General features: G+C 42.4%; 2 protein-coding genes across 2 annotated transcripts; one reads left to right on the top strand and one right to left on the bottom strand.

The window, feature by feature from the left end:
• Positions 1–281: 281 nt before the first annotated feature.
• Positions 282–6,668, bottom strand: tecra (trans-2,3-enoyl-CoA reductase a). The gene is made up of 11 exons (XM_058654198.1): positions 6,125–6,668; positions 5,468–5,519; positions 5,317–5,361; positions 5,125–5,228; positions 3,069–3,184; positions 2,746–2,851; positions 1,842–1,914; positions 1,707–1,750; positions 1,529–1,586; positions 1,261–1,349; positions 282–683 (listed from the first exon to the last, which is right to left on the bottom strand). Exons 1-11 carry the CDS (start codon positions 6,293–6,295, stop codon positions 510–512), a joined length of 1,032 nt encoding a protein of 343 aa, XP_058510181.1. The 5' UTR covers positions 6,296–6,668; the 3' UTR covers positions 282–509.
• Positions 6,669–8,091: 1,423 nt separating this feature from the next.
• dnajb1a (DnaJ heat shock protein family (Hsp40) member B1a) lies at positions 8,092–13,728 on the top strand. Its single transcript, XM_058654187.1, has 3 exons — positions 8,092–8,932; positions 10,778–11,433; positions 11,743–13,728. Exons 1-3 carry the CDS (start codon positions 8,722–8,724, stop codon positions 11,971–11,973), a joined length of 1,098 nt encoding a protein of 365 aa, XP_058510170.1. The 5' UTR covers positions 8,092–8,721; the 3' UTR covers positions 11,974–13,728.
• Positions 13,729–20,972: the final 7,244 nt, after the last annotated feature.

Raw genomic sequence — 20,972 nt, 5'->3', positions numbered from 1 at the left:
AATGCCGATTTTCTTCAGCTATGGAGGAAAATATAAAGAATCCGAATGCAAATCCTAATCCAGAGCTAACAGCGCTGTAGTGTAAAGGTTAATGGGGTCAGTCAGCTCAGTATAGTGAGCTGCACGAGGCCACAATCGTACTAAATTGTATTCCAGCTGATTTAGCCGCCAAAAGCTATGAAAGTAACACAGGCGCGACTCTGCTGTATATCAAAGTACCAAAATAGAAAGGATATTGTTGTTTTTTTTTTGCATTTTTATCGTCAAAATCACAAACAACATCAAATTAAGACTCTTCTGTATTTTACACCGAGGGCTTCCTTTACCAGGAACAGCCAGCCTACAGCAGTCAGTTCATGTGATTAAAAAGTATCCACACTGTTAACCTCGGCACATGCTTTCTGACATCGACATGGATGAAGGAGCCAGTCAGTGAGAAGATGTGTGTGTATGTTTGTGTGTGTGTGTGTGTCTGTGTGTGTCTGTGTGTGTTGTGGCAGCCTCTGGCTCTACAGGATGAATGGGAGTATGGATGAGCGCAGTGTTGGATAATCTCTGCACTCCTTTAAGTAGCTGCGGTGTTTGCCTTTGGCCCACACGGTCATCTGGATAAAGGCCACAAGAGTGAAGAAAGCCACAGGCACACACTGGGTCAACACTGTGAAGCCAATCCAGGAGCCCACCTGTGTACGACACACACACACACACACACACACACACACACACACACACACACACACACACACACACACACACACAGGTTTGAACAGCTATTCTTCTCACAACACTGCATGACCTGCATTATTTTCAGCAGCCTAAACAAAATGCGATCCCTAACCTTCACCATAACCCTAACTCTTACCTAACCACAATTCAAATGTTAGCCCTGAACGTAGAGGTACAAAAACAAGTACACTCCCAGGCTGTAACCAGTAGATGGCAGCATCTTACATTACAATTTTAAAAAACAAATCTAGTAAAGCTGCTGTGCTGCATAGACTGTTCCATACTAACAGTCATTCACGGCTGGCTGCAGACATTCGTCAGTTATTATTTTGCCATAAATCACACGTACTAATCCAACAGATAAGACACCGAACAATCAGCCTATATTCTTACGTTTTGACAAAATTCCATCATCCTATTTTCTAATTTAACCTCCGCTTTTCATCCGAAAACACTTTTTACAATGATTGAGCCTATTTTATTTTATTTTTTAAGAATTCTGTGTGTGCATGTGAATTTGCGTGTTTTGCTCACCTCATACGTGTAGTTCGGACAAGAGACCAACCAAAAAATCCACGTGAATGGATTTTTACTCGGGTAAGGAATCTTCTTGTTCTTTGAGCCTGAGAAGACAGAGAAACACAGATTCAGCTTACTTTTATTGTATTTTAATTTATGCAAATTCATACATAAAAATGATGATTTCGTACAGTAAACAATAATAACACGTTGACTAGTTGCAAAGCAGTATGTAAATCTCAAAGAAAATAATAATAACACATCATTATTGTGAAGTGCTCACCTTGATTTTTGAGGTTACGCAGGGCAATGTGGATGGAAAGATTTCCCAACTGACAGAACTATGAGATTTAAGACATAAAGAGATGAACATTTATGACTGTAAATAAGTTACAATTTTAATATCTTTTTTAAGATTTTTTTTTGATTTTTTTAAATTGACCTAAATAATTCAAACTCACCGCAAAGATGTAAAGCCCTATGTTCACCTGCTGCTGCCCATAATCTGTCGGTGTTACACAGGAAAAAATAAAATAAATGGAAGTGGACTGCAACTGATGAGTGTACACGAGAGAATCGCAGGAGTCAGCACTTACAGGGAGGAGTGTAGAGAGGATGGTTAATGTAGTACGCCATCCAGGCAGCAGAGCACCAGTAATAGCCACAGTTCTGGAATAGCAAGTGGGCTTTAATGAGTCAAAGTGTCAAGATGAGACTTCAAAATCAATTTAAAGGTCCAGTATGTAACATTTAGGGTTTCAATTTGGCAGAAATGAATGATACAACCCCATAAGTATGTTCGTATAAGTGAATGATAACTTTAAAATAAACAACGTTTGGTTTACGTAGCCTTAGGGTGCATTCACACCAAGATAGCCCAGGGTACTCGGTTCGGTTGGACGGGGGATAGCGAAGAGTTTCACAACTTAATTTAGTTTGGTTATCTTTCACACTGCACTTTTGTAAGTGGACCAAACCCCCCCAGACAATGTCGCGCAGTTACAACAGTTCGCTGGATAGCCCGTTTGCATTTCCTACTGCAAGCGACCCAAGACCCACGTTTCCAGGCGGACCAGAGTTCACTTGTTTGGTCCACACCAGAGTTCAGATGAGCTTTCACAACTGCCTGAGTGAAGCAGACTATCCGAGGACACAAACGTTTGTACGTTTAAAATGGACCAAACAGCTCTGGTGTGAAAGCGCCCTTAGAATAAGCCTTTCATGTTTACTTTCATCAAGGGCCTTGCCCTACAGAGGCCATCATCTACAGCAGCTCGAATGGACAAAACCAGCCAGAATGTATGTTTAGCACATTTTGAAGCAAACGTTTACTGAACAAGCGAAGAAGAATGACATCCTTTCTGGTTTGCAAAGGTCACCATGGTTCCCCGATGGGTGAGCGGAGGAGCCCTGAGTTTGTTACAGTCTACAGTCTCACCATTAGATGTTCCTAATTCGTTACTTTGGACCTTTAGATTTAAAAGCATGCAGCTCACTCACCTTAAATATGTTTCGGAGAGGCATGGTGCCATGAGAGATACGATGGATGAACAGCGTCTCCAAAATCCTCTTGATGTAGTGGAGGGAGTGACATATACAGGCCAAGCTGAGACATCACACAAAGGCAGAGTTACATACTGAGCTGTGACTTATTGCCCACCTGCCGCCCACTTTGCTTGGCCCTGCCTTGGTGTGAAAATAGCAATACGTCTCGAGACTGTTTGTCATGCAGATGGGACGTCTGTGCAAAGCCTGGGATTGTGTGAAACACTGCGGTGACATCCTAACAGATCCCTGAAGAACACGAGCAAGCTGACACTCACTGTACGACCCACTGCTTGCTGCTGGTGAAGTCATACTTTGGAGAGTAGATGAAGGGAAGCCGGAAGTAGAACATTAAGTAGATGATCAGTGGACCTGCACACTCGGTCAGGAACACCTGAATCAAGCAAAGACAAGACACAATTGCTGTCAAGATTCTCTTCAAAGTGAAACTGTGAGCAAAAAGACAATTAAAGCTCCTGTCAGTGATCTTTGGACTATCTTTTGGCTAACTTCTTGTGTGTTGCTGTCATTAGCACCCCCCTCTCGTACTTCACCTCATGAAGACCAGTAGAGAGTTTTGTGAAGTTGTGGCTCCTGATTGGATAAAGTCATTCTCCTACATTCAAGGCTGACCCACAGGAACATTCACTTTAAGTGGGGGCAGAGTCAAGTGTTGTTGAAAACTGCATTGTTAGTCTGTCGCTTTGCTTTGCTCGTGTTGGGTTTAAGTTTATGCATCTAAGGTCACTGGCAATGGGCATTTTGAACAGGGCCATTCTCACAGTTGCTGGTGCACGCAACAGTGGCGGACATTTCCTCGCCATTAGCATCTTCTGCTACAAAGTTGGCCATAACAGACACTGTCAGTGCATTTACATGCATGTTAAAAGTTTGATTTTAGTCGGACAAAGACAATAATGTCATCTTCAAACATGTTAATCCGACTAAAATCGAGCTGTTCTTACTCGTACCCGGATAATGTGATTCATAGTCTGATTACAATCTGAGACATACACGGTCAGTAAATCGATTTTCTCAAGTTGTCTGGCTTACTGTCTTACTTGGACACAATCAAGCGTTAAAGCCCATGAGTCATCGTTTACTGTCGGACTCCTGACGCTGAGAGACACCCATGTTACCGACCAAACACTCATGCAGAGGGAGGCAGTGTTTTGGTAATTATTCAAATTTGCCATGGGGCAAAAGAAGTTCTGCACTGGAGCTTTAAATATTCCACTAACAGCACCTTAAAATATCTCTTATGGAAAATAAACTACACTGGACAAGTGGAGGGTGCATGCTGGACAGGTCCCTAGTCTGCCACAGGACAAACATTTCCTCGAACTGTGCTAGAATGTCAGAGTATCAATACCACACAGAGAGACCGTGGCCAAACTGCTGTGAGGAAGGCACGCACTGCTCCACTGGGCTGTTGTCTCACAGTAACCGATCATTTTAAATCATTTCTCCTTGTTAGATCAACATTTTTCGCCAACTAAACCTCCGCTCCAGTGCCAGGACGTGCAACTGATTCCAGTATGTCTCTGGTTTCTCGGACAACCCGTTCCATGTCAGAGCAAAACAAGTCCCTCTACTTCTTCTCAGCACTTTCTGTGCAACAATAATATTACTCAACATGTGCCCACACAGCAAATGAGATACTAAGACAGCTTGTAATACCAGCTTTCAACAAATGATATGATTAAAAGTAGCAGCACAGGCAGTGAAACCAATCCCTGAATCAGCACCCTGACCAGAGCTCTGGCTCAGCGTGACCTGACCAATGAGCTTCTGGTGATGTCTGCTGTGGCTGGGGGTATTTCATCCCCTCCTCCACCCACACTGGCACCAGTCAGAGGCCTGGCAGGGTGCTGAGGGTTGTGTCAGGATTGGTAAGGACACAGGAATGTGGAGAGTGCATAAGCAAGGGAGAGAGAGAGGGACAAGGGAGTAAAGAGGTGCCATGAAAAGCAACTGAGAGGTCATAGGGATAAACACCTTTAAGAGAAATGGGGCCATGAGATTATATATCCTAGGACACAGAACGGGCAGTGCAGGAAGAAGCACCTCTGGGGAGTGGCTGAAAACATGCACATTTTAAAAGACCGTAGAAGTGCTTTTAGCCAAGTGCAAATCATGTGTACTGTACTTTACAAAACCTGGTCTTTTCCTGATAGATAAGTGAAAGCTGTGTTTAGTTTTAATTCGTCACACAGCTACTTGCATTTAAACATTCATATTCACACAATCACATCTAAAGCATTTTCAAAACAAAACAAAACAAAGCACCAAACAGGTTGTCTTCAAATTCAACACTTCAAATAATGCACTCACAGTTCCCCATGTGACCTGAGGTCCCAGGTCAGTGAAGTGAAAGATGGCTGTGGTTCCCACAGGAAGTGACTGGAGAACGTCCTCGTCCCTGAGACACTTGGCCTCTGAGGAACATGACACATAAAGCCAGATGACGTCACACGACTTCATAAGCATACACTCAGAGATGGATATCAACACAAACACACGTACTTGGATCCAAACGCAGGGATTGTCTGGCTGGATACCATTTTGGATCTGTCAAAAACGGAAAAGGATTTTATGTTGTCATGGTAGAGAAATGCTTTTTTTTTTTATATAACAAATAATAACAAAAAACATTGCCTCAATTGCTTAAACTTACATGATTTGTGAAATAAAGCTTTAATATCCAAAATAGTGGCAGTGGGCTCCACCTGCAATGAAAATGCAGAATGATCAGTGAGCGAGCTTCAGGTCATTTTTCCGAAAGCTTCAGTCCTAAAAATACACAAGCAGATGTCACCAGGATTGCGTGAGTAGTCATTCCTTTCGGAAAATGTCTGACTTGCATTTTGCTGTTTTCATTTGCAATGTTTTTTGATACCACTCTACGTATTTATGTGAGCTGTTAATCACATGTGCCCGGCTGTCTCCAGTCGCCTGCTGGCTGTGTAGCACAAGGGTCCTGCCAGATGAAGAGGTCATTCTCTGAACTGCAACTCTTGCTCAATGCAAAACACAGCTGACAATGGCTGCACAAGACCGCACCATGTGTGAAGTGGATGGTTATATATAAGATGTCCAGTCTGCTGTAAAACAAACATGTTTCCTCTGCCTTCGCTGCACCGAGTACTCACTGTCTCTGCTTACGCTACTTTTAGCACATATGTCACAGATGCATGTTGTGTAAGGCATGAAATAAACGGGTGAAGCACCCTTTAAACTTTGTTCATGCATATCTATGATTAGAAAATAATATTAGTTTTCTAATATGATCATATTAATGTAACAAGAGACTCTGTATGTTGGTGACACCTACCTTATCCAGGAGTAAGAGTTTCTCCTTAGTCTTTAAGTCCAATATTTCCACCTCAAAGTAAACAGTCCTTTTGGTCTTTTTTTGAGATTTAGGTTTTGGCCTTGGTGCAGCTTTCTTCTCATTCGTCTCTGATGTCCCCGCTCCCTTTGCCTCTAAGGCGAGTACATCCATGATTATGTTAGATCCCAATCCTCCGTGTCCTTTTCGAAATACTCTCTGAAGCGTCCAGTGAAGCCGGTTGTCCTCTCAGCACTCCCTCAACAGACTTGCCACTCCAACTGAAGTGTGTCTTCTCTGGTGTCTTTTGGATTCTCAGAATAGCTCTCCACTTCCAAAGGAAGAGTGGCATGGAAAGATTTGAAACCATGCACAATTCCCTCTGCTTGTACCACACGTGTGTTGTTAGAGTGGAGGCAAGTGAGCAGGAAAGAGAGTGAGGGGCAGTGGACACAGCACTGCTCTGAGAATGTGACGTGAACCTGCCTCGTACCTGAATAACAGCCTCTTCATGATCCACAATACCACCTCCCCCACCACACTCCCCCTTTACGCAACAAATCGCACTGAAGACGAAACTGGAGACCCCCAAGACATAATCCATAGTGTGCCATTTACAAGGCTAAATATAAGTTGCCTGATTTGCTCTGCAGTGGCTTGGTAACCTTGGGAAGCCACATTGGCCTACAGTCCTACCCAGTGTCAGATGCCAATGTGCTCTCATTAGACCTACAAGACACATCTCCTGTTTTCTGTGCTCCTCGCTTGGACACACAGTGTTGTGCCCCCATTAAAAGCCTGATCCATGGGATGAAAGACCTCCACATGCCAACATGCCGTCCTCCTCTCACCCAGACCAACTGTGACGCTGGTATTCTTTTCTCTTCCTGACCTCCACAACTCAAACATACAAACATGTTTATTTCGGTACCTGCTTTGTTCAAGTCTTGCGTGCAGTTCAAAAATGCTTCTACTTCAAAGTTTGTGGTGGGAGGCGGGTATAAAAAAAATGCTGATTGGAAGAAGATCAGAGGCACCTTTTGGCACAGAGGGTCACACATAGCCAACTGCATACCTATAGTTTAATCTATGGTCTATTTATATACAGTAGTGGAAGCCAGCGGCAAGCAGTGTTATCGTGGTTTGCGGCAAGATATCCAATTCATCCAAAACATTCACGTTTCATTCACGTGCGGATTCTTCAAAATGTACTGAAGTCAGTGCCAAAAGCGATCAAATCAATTACATTTTATTTGCATAGTGCCAAATACATGAAAATGGGGGAAAGAGGAGAGGAAACGGGGAAAAAGAGGTGGAGACTGAAGAGCTATACTGTACCAGAAGCAAAAGTATAGTTGTTGCAGTGGCAATAGTAAAACTTAAATAACATGCGTTAGGAATTGGAATCCGTGTCGCTCGGGAACGGATATCAGACAGATAAAATGCAAAATCCATGCAACTATCCAAAAATCCTATATATCACGTGCTTCACCATGCTAATGTAAATAAACAGTACAATATTTGTTACACAGTTGGAGAATTGTGTCTTTGAAATTACTCAACACAAAAGTGTTGTTATCTTCATAATTCATAAATGGTCTAAAATGACACTGTACCGGACTAATATCGGTATCAGTAGATACTCAAGTTTGTGATATCGGTATAGGACACAAAAAAGTGGTATTGTCTCGTCCCTAGTTATTACTAATAATCGCAGCAGCTTTGACAGCAGCTCCTATTGTGAGAAGAATTATGCACAACCCACATATGCATGTTTCCTTATGTAGCACCAAGGAATCAGAAATAAACGTTTACCATAAGTAAACCAGCAAGTTCTCTTATTTATTTTCCTCGGGGAGCTATTGGTTCAAAGTTGTAGACTTGCTAGCTCTTGTGCTTCTGAACCTCCGTGTCAGGAATCTGCTTGCATAGAATTCAGAACACGCTCACTCTGGACATAATTTTTTTCAACTTGTGCCCTCTGGTGGGCGCTATAGTTACTTCAACCTGCTAACCTGCTAAACCTGCTGAACAAGCGGAATAAGACACAAAGTCTGGTTGCGCATTCACATTGAAATAAAAAAAGAAAATCTAGGGTGGTGCGCCACACATTTAATGTATCTATACATTAATACTCCACTAAAAAGGCACACCTGCTAAGTAATTTATTGTGTTCCGGTGTCAGACAAAACCGGAAGTTGCTGGAAGTGCATGCTCTCGACTCAGTATTAATGACAGGCAGCAGTGGCACCATCTTCTTCCAGAAGTTTCTTCTTCTAGAATTTCTGCTGCCCGGCGGTGACATGTGGATTTTGTGGTTCAGACACGACACGGTGTTTAAAGTTGTGTGTTTAAGTTAATTATTTTTAAAAAACCTTCGAATTTTGTTGCTAAGTCTAGAGTTGAATACTATGGTAGTGACCAGCGAGGGAAGCTAACCTTTCCCGTTCGCTCCGCAGCCACTGCCTCGCAGAGGCGCACATACAGCAGGGGGACACGCTGTGGACGTGTCGCTTTCACGGAGCAGAGAGAGCAGAGAGAGTACACGCTGCTTTGAATGATGCTTTATGAAGCGAGGGGGGAATTGACCTGTTAGTGTGATGGGTAAAGATTATTACAAAGTGCTGGGGTTAGCCAGAGGTGCGTCCGAGGATGAGATCAAAAAGGCGTACAGAAAACAGGCCCTGCGCTTCCACCCGGACAAGAACAAGTCCCCCGGAGCAGAAGACAAATTCAAGGAGGTCGCGGAAGCCTACGATGTCCTCAGTGATGCCAAGAAAAAGGACATTTATGATCGCTTTGGAGAAGAAGGTAACTCCTCTCATGCATGACAGCTCGTTTTGTTACTATCACCCCCACCAACCTCTATGTTATGTTGGCACTTTAAGGCTGCTGCATCCGAATGGATGTAGCTGTTCCTGCTAATGAACCAACGTCCAGGTTCTGTCCTTTCTGCACCAGCACCCCGTTTTGTCTCGTATTTATTGGCGGGATACACCTTGTCACACGGGTATGAAATTGCGTGACATCATAACAGTGTGACAGTGTAACCCGCCTGGTGGGCGGAGGTTTACGACGAGGTGAACTGAACTGAAGGATATTTACTACCGATATATGTGACGTCTTTCTTACTATTCAAAACAACAGTTACGTCATTTGACGTCTCTTTTTCTAATCAGGTGGAATGGGTGTGTCATTATAGATATCTACAAGTCAGTTGCGGATACGTGTAACTGAACTGTATCAAATATCTACAATGTCATTAAAAAGTCACGTTCGGTACTTATCGGGGGTTGACATGAAAACATGAAATTGTTTTTCAGTTATTGACAAGTTGAAATGACTAAACAGACTCAACTGTAAACATGATTTCCTGAATGAAGCACGTGTATTACTGCACCAACTGTAAAGACACCTGAAAGATGATTGGGAAGGTTCTAAAGGTTTTAAAGATATCTTGACTGGAATTAGAGATTTCTACAATTCAGTTACAGATATCCGCAACTGAGTTGTAGATTCAGAACTTTTCTAAATCTCCAGCTTTTCTTGCATCTCAAGATTATGTTGTGAATGTATAATCACCATTATTTATTCTTCAGGCACATAATAACACCTTTAATGCTAGGACTCACTCATTTTAAAAAATAAAATAAAAAGACAAAACAAACAAACTTTACAAAGTATGACAAAATAATTACATTGTTGTATCATTCTAATGACAACAATCATAATGCTCTCTGAGTGTCCCCCTCCACCTATGGCCCCCTTGCCTGGGACCACTCATGAAACAGGTTTTTGTACAATAGACACAGCTGGAAAATATTCTGGAAACAACGGGTTCTGTACCTGGACTGGTGATTCAAATACATACAGATTTGTGCTTTTTTGCTTTTAGGCTTTAATGTTATTGTTTACATCAACATTAGTATATACTACAGGTATAGAGGTTTCTAGGTGATTAAAGGCAAAGAACAGAAACCGAATTACACATGCACTTGTTTTTTTTAAGCTTGGTCATTTTCTTGGGACCAATTAAAATTACATTATCATTCGTTTATTGAGATTCTCTGGGATCAATAAATTGCAGATGAATTAAACAACGTTGAGTAATGTAATATTACCAATTTTATAATCGTATATTTCCATGTTATATCACAATTTATTACAGGGTGTTTTTTATTATGGGTGTTGTAATTGCATTATTTCTGAGTATAATATATAGTGTGAAAGCTTTAGTTAATCATCCTGACAGTTATCCATTTTGTTGGCTAATAAGACAAAGAAGTTTAATTAAATCGACCAATCAGTCTCCTTTCAAAAACAACATCTGCAAATGTTTGATGTGTGTCAAACAGTTTAGAGCATTTTTCAAACTGCTTTTCTATCGTGAGGGTCAGGTGATTTTTTTTTTTTTAGATGAAAGGTTTATTAGATGGAGATTAAGCTACTGATCTATAAATAATGAAAACAATAATTATGTAGAGCTTTTAAATTTGGCCATTTGGCCAACAGTTGTGACAAAGTTATTTTAGCATAAACATTTAGAAAATACACAAAGAAATCTCTAATGGAAATATTTTACTTTTTGATCCTCATTGGCCCAAAAGTAGTCATCGTCACAGACTCTGATTCTTCTCCCATCATTTTCTTTTTCAGGATTAAAGGGTTCGGCTGGAGGTGGTGGTGGTGGTGGAGGAGGACACAGTCGTCCAAGCTACAACTACACCTTCCAAGGAGACCCTCACGCAATATTTGCCGAGTTCTTTGGAGGCCGCAGCCCATTTGATCATTTCTTCTCACAGGATGGGGAGAATGATATGGACAACAATGACCCCTTTACGCCGTTCGGCATGGGAGGAATGGGTGGCATGGGAGGAATGGGAGGAATGGGAGGCATGGGAAACATGGGAGGCATGGGAAACATGGGAGGCATGGGTGGGTTTCCCAGGTCCTTCAAAACTCACACAGCAGGTCCTCACAGAGCACGTGACAAGAAGAAGGACCCGCCTGTATTGCACGAGCTGAAGGTGAGCCTTGAGGAGGTTTTCGCTGGCTGCACCAAAAAGATGAAGATTTCCCGCAAGAGACTGAACCCGGACGGCTGCACCATGCGAAACGAGGACAAGATTCTAACAGTCGACATCAAACGTGGCTGGAAGGAGGGGACCAAAATCACCTTTCCCAGGGAGGGAGATGAAACTCCCTCCAACATTCCTGCAGATGTGGTGTTCGTGATGAAAGATAAACCCCACCCAGTGTTCAGAAGAGAGGGCTCGGACATAATTTACCCTGCCAAAATATCACTCAGAGAAGTAAGTGAATCAGATTGTGTTGATGTCCATGAGGATGCCTCGACAGCGTGGCTCATATGCAGTACGTTCGAGTCAAAAAAGTTTTTCTTTAAATGACCTCATAATCATTGTAGGTTATTGATTTGTTTTTCTTTTGTGTCTAAATTTGTAAGTCATTAGTGGAAGCTGCTTACTTAATGTCCAGGAAACACTGGATTATATAATAACTAATGAAGTTTCCTTTTAAGTGCACACAGCAAGGCTACAATATTTCTTGTTCCAGTAACACCATTATATGCTAAAGATGCTGATGTTTCCTTTTCTGTCTAGGCGTTGTGTGGATGCACAGTCAACGCCCCGACACTGGATGGCAGGACCATCACTGTGACCTCCAGAGACGTCGTCAAGCCTGGAATGAAGAAGCGGATTGTTGGAGAAGGGCTTCCATTATCCAAGCACCCGGAGAAGAGGGGCGACATGATCTTGGACTTTACTGTTAAGTTCCCAGACAAACTCGGGCAAAGCACACGTGATGCACTCAAACAGATCCTTCCACCATGACTTGAGAAGATGAAAAGTCTGTTAATATCGCCAGTGACGCTCTTTCTGCGTATCGTCATATTTTGGCCTGAAGAGTTTGAGTCATAGGGTGGGTTTTGGTTCCAGATGATCACCAAATCCAAATTACTAACCAGTCAGTGTAATGGGTATCTTGAGACGTGTAAACTGATACAGCAGCTGAGTGTGTGTGTGTGTGTGTGCGTGCGTGTGCGTGCGCGTGCGTGTGTGTGTTCAGCTGAGTGTGAGAAACAGTGTTGAGCAACAGCCTGCCACAAACTTCAGATTCAAGTCGGTAAAGTAAGTCGATGATGTGGTTTGGCTTCAAGGAGAAAGTAAAAAGCAGAAAAACCAAGTGTGTAAGAAGGAATTGAGCAGTTTTTTTTTTTTTTCTTAGTAACGAAGGATCAGGTTTTTGCTTCAGAGGTTTATGGGATTGTTTTACAGTGTCACACAACCAGCTCATTAACACATACCTCAGGTGCACTGATGTGTGCTTGAATGTTGCTATAACTGCATTAACTAAGACGCGCACTAGATAACAAATTATCCTGTGTGTTTTCTGAAAAGTTTGCTCTTACGTCTTCAGCTGTGACCAGCTCCTTCTCCTCCTCCTCCTCCTCCTCCCGCTGCTGCTGCTGCTGTCCCCTGTCTCTTGCTGACCATTTATAGGGCTACACCTCTTGTGAGTCGTCTGGAAAAACATACTTAAAATGTGCACAAGCCTAAAAGGCTGCTCCTCACATGTGAATGCTCCTTTTTATCCACACTGTGATTTACTGTATAACAATAATACATGTTTTCTGTTCAGGAAAGAAGGGAGTTGTTATTTCTGCTCAGTGCATCCAGCCATTAAAGATAGCTCATTTTAAAAGAAAGAAAAAAAAATCTTGTTTAACCAGGAGCTCACTCTACTCTTTATTGTGAACATATTTGACTCTGTGCCAATAATTCTCTCTGTATAATTATAAAAATAGGTATGTGAGGTATAAACGTATGTTGAGAGCATGCATATCCCGTCATATGTGATGAAAATTAATGATAAATCGTAATCTATTTACGTCATTTGTACCCTTTGTATGTATGATCAGTACACTTTGATTTGTTACTACTCCGCTAACTTAAAGTGAGCCTTTTTTTTGTTTAATTTTTCATGAGACATTGTTAACTGTTTTTTTTTTTTTACTGAGGTTTCAAAAGAAATGCAGAATTAAGACCCCAGTTTAAAGGCCTACAGAATATATATTTTTATTTATATAGAGTATGTAGTTCTTATTATGTGGTATATCACATTTCAGTGAGGAAAAGAAGAATAACCTCTAATGATTGTGGTGATGGTGGATAGATGTTTGCAGACCATTTGGTTCATTTGCACATTTTAAGTAGTTCCAGTGTTTACTTGCATGTGTTGTGACTGTCAGAAAGTCATTACCTGCCTCAGCCTACTCCTGCTGGAGTTTTATGTTTCTAATTGACACAAACATGTGGTCTACATGGTTGTAGAGATGTGTAATCTCTGTTAATTTCAACTTTTTTTTTTGTTTAAAAAAGGAATTATATATTTTTTCTTTTAAGGAAAAAAAAGTATCAACGTTTTACCTGTGGTTTATATTATAGTTTTGAAATTCCTTAGGGTTCGATTCGGGGTTGACATTTTTCACAACAAATCCATGATTTGATAAGCGGGTTACATTTTTAATAACTTTCTTATGCTGTGATGATTTGCAGATTAAATAAACTGGCATATACCTTGATTTATTCTGGTCGTTCTATTGTGATTATTGAGGACATTTATAATTACTATGTTTTCCTCTGAACCCTACACTCCAATGTCACTGTACTTGCACTCTAGAAGTGTTTACTGTTCTTCATGGGATGGGTTTGACTATACACACTACATCTTAATGGATTAGTTAAACAAAGTAAAAGACTAAGGCTCAAATGGTCATTACACTGCTTTACGCAACAGCACTTAAACAAATGCATTGTTGTCTGTGAAGAGCCTCTTCCTGTTACATGCCAGAGGTTATTATTTTTAGGTCAACATGCAGATCTTTGTCAGGCCTTCATGTTGCTCTCTGCTGTATTTTGTGTTGAAGGTTATAAGGGTCAGAGTGGAACCACTTCAATCTTAGATTACCAGTTTCCAGTTTGCTCAATTTCTCATATCTCTGAACACAAACAGAAAAAATAACTAGTACCGCGCGCGGTTCTGAACGGGTTCGAGCCGACCCACGCGGGTCGCCGTGTGCCACGGCTCCCCGCGTGCCTCGCGCTCTCACCCGTTCATTCACCGCGCGCGGTACTAGTTATTTTCAGTACTAGTTATTTTCAGTACTAGTTATTTTCAGCGGCGTCCCCGCGCATGTCGTTCCAAATTTCAAGGGGGATTGGGCAAAGTATGGCAAAGTTATAGGGCACTTCCTGTTTAAAATGGCAGACTTCCTGTTCGGTCAAGTGCGTGTACGTAAACGTGTTCAGGGAACTTCCCTTGTCTTACATATCAAGTTTTGTGCAGATCGGATAATCTTAGAGTTTACTTCCTGTTTCGGGCATTCCACTTCCTGTTGGGAGGTCATCTCTTGCAGACATGCTCAGGACAGGTCCCTGGTGTCACATAAAAGGTTTCGTGCAAATCGGACAATGTACGGCAAAGTTAGAGGGCACTTCCTGTTTAAAATGGCCAACTTCCTGTTCGTCTCCGTAAACGTGTTCAGGGAAGGTCCCGTAACTCACATATCCAGTTTCGTGTCAATCGGACAATGTAAGACTTTACTTCCTGTTTCGGGCCTTCCACTTCCTGTAGGGAGGTGACCTTTTACGGACATGCTCAGGACAGGTCCCTGGTGTCACATATAAGGTTTTGTGCAAATCGGACAATGTACGGCAAAGTTAGAGGGCACTTCCTGTTTAAAATGGCCGACTTCCTGTTCGTCTCCGTAAACATGTTCAGGGAAGGTCCAGAAACTCACATATCTAGTTTCGTGTCAATCGGACAATGTAAGACTTTACTTCCTGTTTCGGGCGTTCCACTTCCTGTAGGGAGGTGACCTTTTACGGACATGTTGAGGAAGGGTCTGGGGTCCCACATACTAAGTTTCAAGTGGATACAACAATCCCTGTTGGAGCAGCATCAAAAACTATAAATGTAATTCTGTCTGCTGTCACCAGGGGGCGCTGTATTTGAAAATGAATATTTTCATATAGACGTGTTCAGGGCCGGACTGTCATCAATCCTTGCAAGTTTGGTTCAGATCGGACCAGGATTGGCAAAGTTGTAACAGTTTGTTTTTTTAGAATTTTCTAGCACCACCAGGAGGCGCTGTTTTCAAAATGTACAGTTTCAGCAACATAGTCGTCTTCAGCAACTAACCATCATCAACTATAGCAAGTTTGGTTGGGATCAGACCTTCCATCGCGAAGTTATAAGAGTTTCATTGTCTGTTATGAAAAATTATTATTATCTCCAATTTTGGCGCCCCCTATCTCGTACGCCATACAATATTTTAAAAAGCTTTTGATAACTTTTGATGCTCAACTCGTCCACATTGATCTCACCAAGTTTGAAGGTGATCGCACAAAAGCTCTAGGAGGAGATAATTGAAATACAAGCTGTCATATTGTCTACTGTCACCAGGGGGCGCTGTTTTCGAAATTCAATATTTTCATATAGACGTCTTTAGGGCCGGACTATCATCAATCCTAGCAAGTTTGGTTCAGATCGGACCAGGATTCACGAAGTTGTAGCAGTTTGATTTTTTGTCCCAAAAATCCGACTTTGCGTCGTTGCCATGGCAACACCGTTAAACGATTTGTCGTCATATTGATCACGCATCATCTACCATGTGTTTTGACTGTTGTCACCAATTTTGAGTGCGGTACGATTACCTGTGTAAAAGTTATTCCCGAAATCGTAAAAAAACTCTTTTTTTGTGTATTTTCTTTCACCACAAGGAGGCGCTGTTTTCAAACTTCACCGTTTTTTCATAGACGTCTTCAGCCATGGCCCATCATCAATCATAGCAAGTTTGGTTCGGATCGGACCTTCCATCGCAAAGTTATAAGAGTTTTGTTTTTCTGATGCGAAACATCAGAATCATCACGAACTTTGCCGCCCCCTATCTCGTGCGCCATGTGACATTTGAAAAAACTTTTGATACCGTGAGCTCCTCAACTGGTCCACAGGGACCTCACCAAGTTTGAAGGTGATCGCACGAAAACTCTAGGAGGAGTTAGTTCAAATACCATTGCTGCGAATTCGCCAAAATCGCCAAAAAATGGCCAATCAACCCAAGATGGCGGATTTCCTGTTGGGTTTGGATCATGGTCATAATGTAATTTTTTCTTCATCCTGACCCACTACACATGTGTACCGAATTTCGGGCATGTGCGATAATTGTGTTGGTCATGGTGAATTTTGACAGGTCGCTTCGCACGTTTTGGCCCCTCCCACATTCAATTTTCGACGCACATTCCCCGAACCTTTTTCAGACGTAAATTTACACCAGGATTGATGCGGTCACAAAAATCTGTGAGTTTTGGGGTATGGGAAAGGCCTCAAAAACGCGATTTACTTTAAGGAATAATAAGAATAACTAGTACCGCGCGCGGTTCTGAACGGGTTCGAGCCGACCCACGCGGGTCGCCGTGTGCCACGGCTCCCCGCGTGCCTCGCGCTCTCACCCGTTCATTCACCGCGCGCGGTACTAGTTATTTTCAGTACTAGTTATTTTCAGTACTAGTTATTTTCAGTACTAGTTATTTTCAGCGGCGTCCCAACGCATGTCGATCCAAATTTCGAGGGGGATCGGGCAACGTATGGCAAAGTTATAGGGCACTTCCTGTTTAAAATGGACGACTTCCTGTTCGGTCAAGTGCGTGTCCGTAAACGTGTTCAGGGAACTTCCCTTGTCTTACATATCAAGTTTTGTGCAGATCGGATAATCTTAGAGTTTACTTCCTGTTTCGGGCATTCCACTTCCTGTAGGGAGGTGACCTTTTATGGACATGCTCAGGACAGGTCCCTGGTGTCACATATAAGGTTTTGTGCAGATCGGACAACGTACGGCAAAGTTAGAGGGCACTTCCTGTTTAAAATGGCCGACTTCCTGTTCGGTCAACGGCGTCTCTGTAAACATGTTCAGGGAAGGTCCAGTAACTCACATATCTAGTTTTGTGTCAATCGGACAATGTAAGACTTTACTTCCTGTTTTGGGCGTTCCACTTCCTGTGGGGAGGTGACCTTTTACGGACATGTTGAGGAAGGGTCTGGGGTCCCACATACTAAGTATCAAGTGGATACAACAATCCCTGTTGGAGCAGCATCAAAAACTATAAATGTAATTCTGTCTGCTGTCACCAGGGGGCGCTGTATTTGAAAATGAATATTTTCATATAGACGTGTTCAGGGCCGGACTGTCATCAATCCTTGCAAGTTTGGTTCAGATCGGACCAGGATTGGCAAAGTTGTAACAGTTTCTTTTTTTAGAATTTTCTACCACCACCAGGAGGCGCTGTTTTCAAAATGTACCGTTTCAGCAACATAGTCGTCTTCAGCAACTAACCAGCATCAACTATAGCAAGTTTGGTTGGGATCAGATCTTCCATCGCGAAGTTATAAGAGTTTCATTTTCTGTTATGAAAAATTATTATTATCTCCAATTTTGGCGCCCCCTATCTCGTACGCCATACAATATTTTAAAAAGCTTTTGATAACTTTTGATCCTCAACTCGTCCACATTGATCTCACCAAGTTTGAAGGTGATCGCACAAAAGCTCTAGGAGGAGATAATTGAAATACAAGCTGTCATATTGTCTGCTGTCACCAGAGGGCGCTGTTTTCGAAATTTAATATTTTCATATAGGCGTCTTTAGGGCCGGACGATCATCAATCCTAGCAAGTTTGGTTCAGATCGGACCAGGATTCACGAAGTTGTAGCAGTTTGATTTTTTGTCCCAAAAATCCGACTTTGCGCCGTTGCCATGGCAACACTGTTAAACGATTTGTCGTCATATTGATCATGCATCATCTACCATGTGTTTTGACTGTTGTCACCAATTTTGAGTGCGGTACGATTATCTGTGTAAAAGTTATTCCCGAAATCGTAAAAAAACATTTTTTTTGTGTATTTTCTTTAACCACAAGAAGGCGCTGTTTTCAAACTTCATCGTTTTTTCATAGACGTCTTCAGCCATGGCCCATCATCAATGGTAGCAAGTTTGGTTCGGATCGGACCTTCCATCGCAAAGTTATAAGAGTTTTGTTTTTCTGATGCGAAACATCAGAATCATCACGAACTTTGCCGCCCCCTATCTCGTGCGCCATGCGACATTTGAAAAAACTGTTGATACCGTGAGCTCCTCAACTGGTCCACAGGGACCTCACCAAGTTTGAAGGTGATCGCACGAAAACTCTAGGAGGAGTTAGTTCAAATACCATTGCTGCGAATTCGCCAAAATCGCCAAAAAATCGCCAATCAACCCAAGATGGCGGATTTCCTGTTGGGTTTGGATCATGGTCATAATGTAATTTTTTCTTCATCCTGACCCACTACACATGTGTACCGAATTTCGTGCATGTGCAATATTTGTGTTGGTCATGGTGAATTTGGACAGGTGGCGTCGCACTTATTGGCCCCTCCCACATTCAATTTTCGACGCACATTCCCCGAACCTTTTTCAGACGTAAATTTACACCAGGATTGATGCGGTCACAAAAATTGGTGAGTTTTGGGGTATGGGAAAGGCCTCAAAAAGGCAATTCATTTGGGGGAATAATAAGAATAACTAGTACCGCGCGCGGTTCTGAACGGGTTCGAGCCGACCCACGCGGGTCGCCGTGTGCCACGGCTCCCCGCGTGCCTCGCGCTCTCACCCGTTCATTCACCGCGCGCGGTACTAGTTATTTTCAGTACTAGTTATTTTCAGTACTAATTATTTTCAGTACTAGTTATTTTCAGCGGCGTCCCTGCGCATGTCGTTCCAAATTTCGAGGGGGATCGGGCAACGTATGACAAAGTTATAGGGCACTTCCTGTTTAAAATGGCAGACTTCCTGTTCGGTCAAGTGCGTGTACGTAAACGTGTTCAGGGAACTTCCCTTGTCTTACATATCAAGTTTTGTGCAGATCGGATAATCTTAGAGTTTACTTCCTGTTTCGGGCATTCCACTTCCTGTTGGGAGGTCATCTCTTGCAGACATGCTCAGGACAGGTCCCTGGTGTCACATAAAAGGTTTCGTGCAAATCGGACAACGTACGGCAAAGTTAGAAGGCACTTCCTGTTTAAAATCGCCAACTTCCTGTTCGTCTCCGTAAACGTGTTCAGGGAAGTTCCCTTGTCTTACATATCAAGTTTTGTTCAGATCAGACAATGTAAGACTTTACTTCCTGTTTCGGGAGTTCCACTTCCTGTAGGGAGGTGACCTTTTACGGACATGCTCAGGACAGGTCCCTGGTGTCACATATAAGGTTTTGTGCAGATCGGACAACGTACGGCAAAGTTAGAGGGCACTTCCTGTTTAAAATGGCCGACTTCCTGTTCGGTCAACGGCGTCTCCGTAAACATGTTCAGGGAAGGTCCCGTAACTCACATATCTAGTTTCGTGTCAATCGGACAATGTAAGACTTTACTTCCTGTTTCGGGCGATCCACTTCCTGTAGGGAGGTGACCTTTTACGGACATGTTGAGGAAGGGTCTGGGGTCCCACATACTAAGTTTCAAGTGGATACAACAATCCCTGTTGGAGCAGCATCAAAAACTATAAATGTAATTCTGTCTGCTGTCACCAGGTGGCGCTGTATTTAAAATTGAATATTTTCATATAGACGTGTTCAGGGCCGGACTATTATCAATCCCAGCAAGTTTGGTTCAGATTGGACCAGGATTGGCAAAGTTGTAACAGTTTGTTTTTTTTAAATTTTCTACTACCATCAGGAGGCGCTGTTTTCAAAATGTACCGTTTCAGCAACATAGTCGTCTTCAGGAACTAACCATCATCAACTAGAGCAAGTTTGGTTGGGATCAGACCTTCCATCGCGAAGTTATAAGAGTTTCATTGTCTGTTGTGAAAAATTATTATTATCTCCAATTTTGGCGCCCCCTATCTCGTACGCCATACAATATTTTAAAAAGCTTTTGATAACTTTTGATTCTCAACTCGTCCACATTGATCTCGCCAAGTTTGAAGGTGATCGCACAAAAGCTCTAGGAGGAGATAATTGAAATACAAGCTGTCATATTGTCTGCTGTCACCAGGGGGCGCTGTTTTCGAAATTTAATATTTTCATATAGACGTCTTTAGGGCCGGACTATCATCAATCCTAGCAAGTTTGGTTCAGATCGGACCAGGATTCGCGAAGTTGTAGCAGTTTGATTTTTTGTCCCAAAAATCCGACTTTGCGTCGTTGCCACGGCAACACCGTTAAACGATTTGTCGTCATATTGATCACGCATCATCTACCATGTGTTTTGACTGTTGTCACCAATTTTGAGTGCGGTACGATTATCTGTGTAAAAGTTATTCCCGAAATCGTAAAAAAACTTTTTTTTTGTGTATTTTCTTTCACCACAAGGAGGCGCTGTTTTCAAACTTCACCGTTTTTTCATAGACGTCTTCAGCCATGGCCCATCATCAATCATAGCAAGTTTGGTTCGGATCGGACCTTCCATCGCAAAGTTATAAGAGTTTTGTTTTTCTGATGCGAAACATCAGAATCATCACGAACTTTGCCGCCCCCTATCTCGTGCGCCGTGCGACATTTGAAAAAACTTTTGATACCGTGAGCTCCTCAACTGGTCCACAGGGACCTCACCAAGTTTGAAGGTGATCGCACGAAAACTCTAGGAGGAGATAGTTCAAATACCATTGCTGCGAATTCGCCAAAATCGCCAAAAAATCGCCAATCAACCCAAGATGGCGGATTTCCTGTTGGGTTTGGATCATGGTCATAATGTAATTTTTTCTTCATCCCGACCTTCTACACATGTGTACCGAATTTCGTG

The sequence above is a fragment of the Solea solea genome, chromosome 16, assembly GCF_958295425.1.
Source record: "Solea solea chromosome 16, fSolSol10.1, whole genome shotgun sequence".
Taxonomy (NCBI): domain Eukaryota; kingdom Metazoa; phylum Chordata; class Actinopteri; order Pleuronectiformes; family Soleidae; genus Solea; species Solea solea.
The sequence above is the reverse complement of the archived record's forward strand: the minus strand, read 5'-3'. Positions and strand labels throughout refer to the sequence as shown.

What these genes read in the sequence shown, in the direction of transcription:
- dnajb1a (XM_058654187.1), top strand. Translation starts at nt 8,722, where the DNA reads ATGGGTAAAGATTATTACAAAGTGCTGGGGTTAGCCAGAGGTGCGTCC. An exon ending in TGATCGCTTTGGAGAAGAAG is followed by an intron (nt 8,933 to 10,777) that starts GTAACTCCTCTC and finishes TTTCTTTTTCAG; the next exon opens with GATTAAAGGGTTCGGCTGGA. An exon ending in CCAAAATATCACTCAGAGAA is followed by an intron (nt 11,434 to 11,742) that starts GTAAGTGAATCA and finishes TTTTCTGTCTAG; the next exon opens with GCGTTGTGTGGATGCACAGT.
- tecra (XM_058654198.1), bottom strand. Translation starts at nt 6,295, where the DNA reads ATGGATGTACTCGCCTTAGAGGCAAAGGGAGCGGGGACATCAGAGACG. An exon ending in CTCTCCGAAACATATTTAAG is followed by an intron (nt 1,915 to 2,745) that starts GTGAGTGAGCTG and finishes TTGCTATTCCAG; the next exon opens with AACTGTGGCTATTACTGGTG. An exon ending in TAGGGCTTTACATCTTTGCG is followed by an intron (nt 1,587 to 1,706) that starts GTGAGTTTGAAT and finishes TAAATCTCATAG; the next exon opens with TTCTGTCAGTTGGGAAATCT.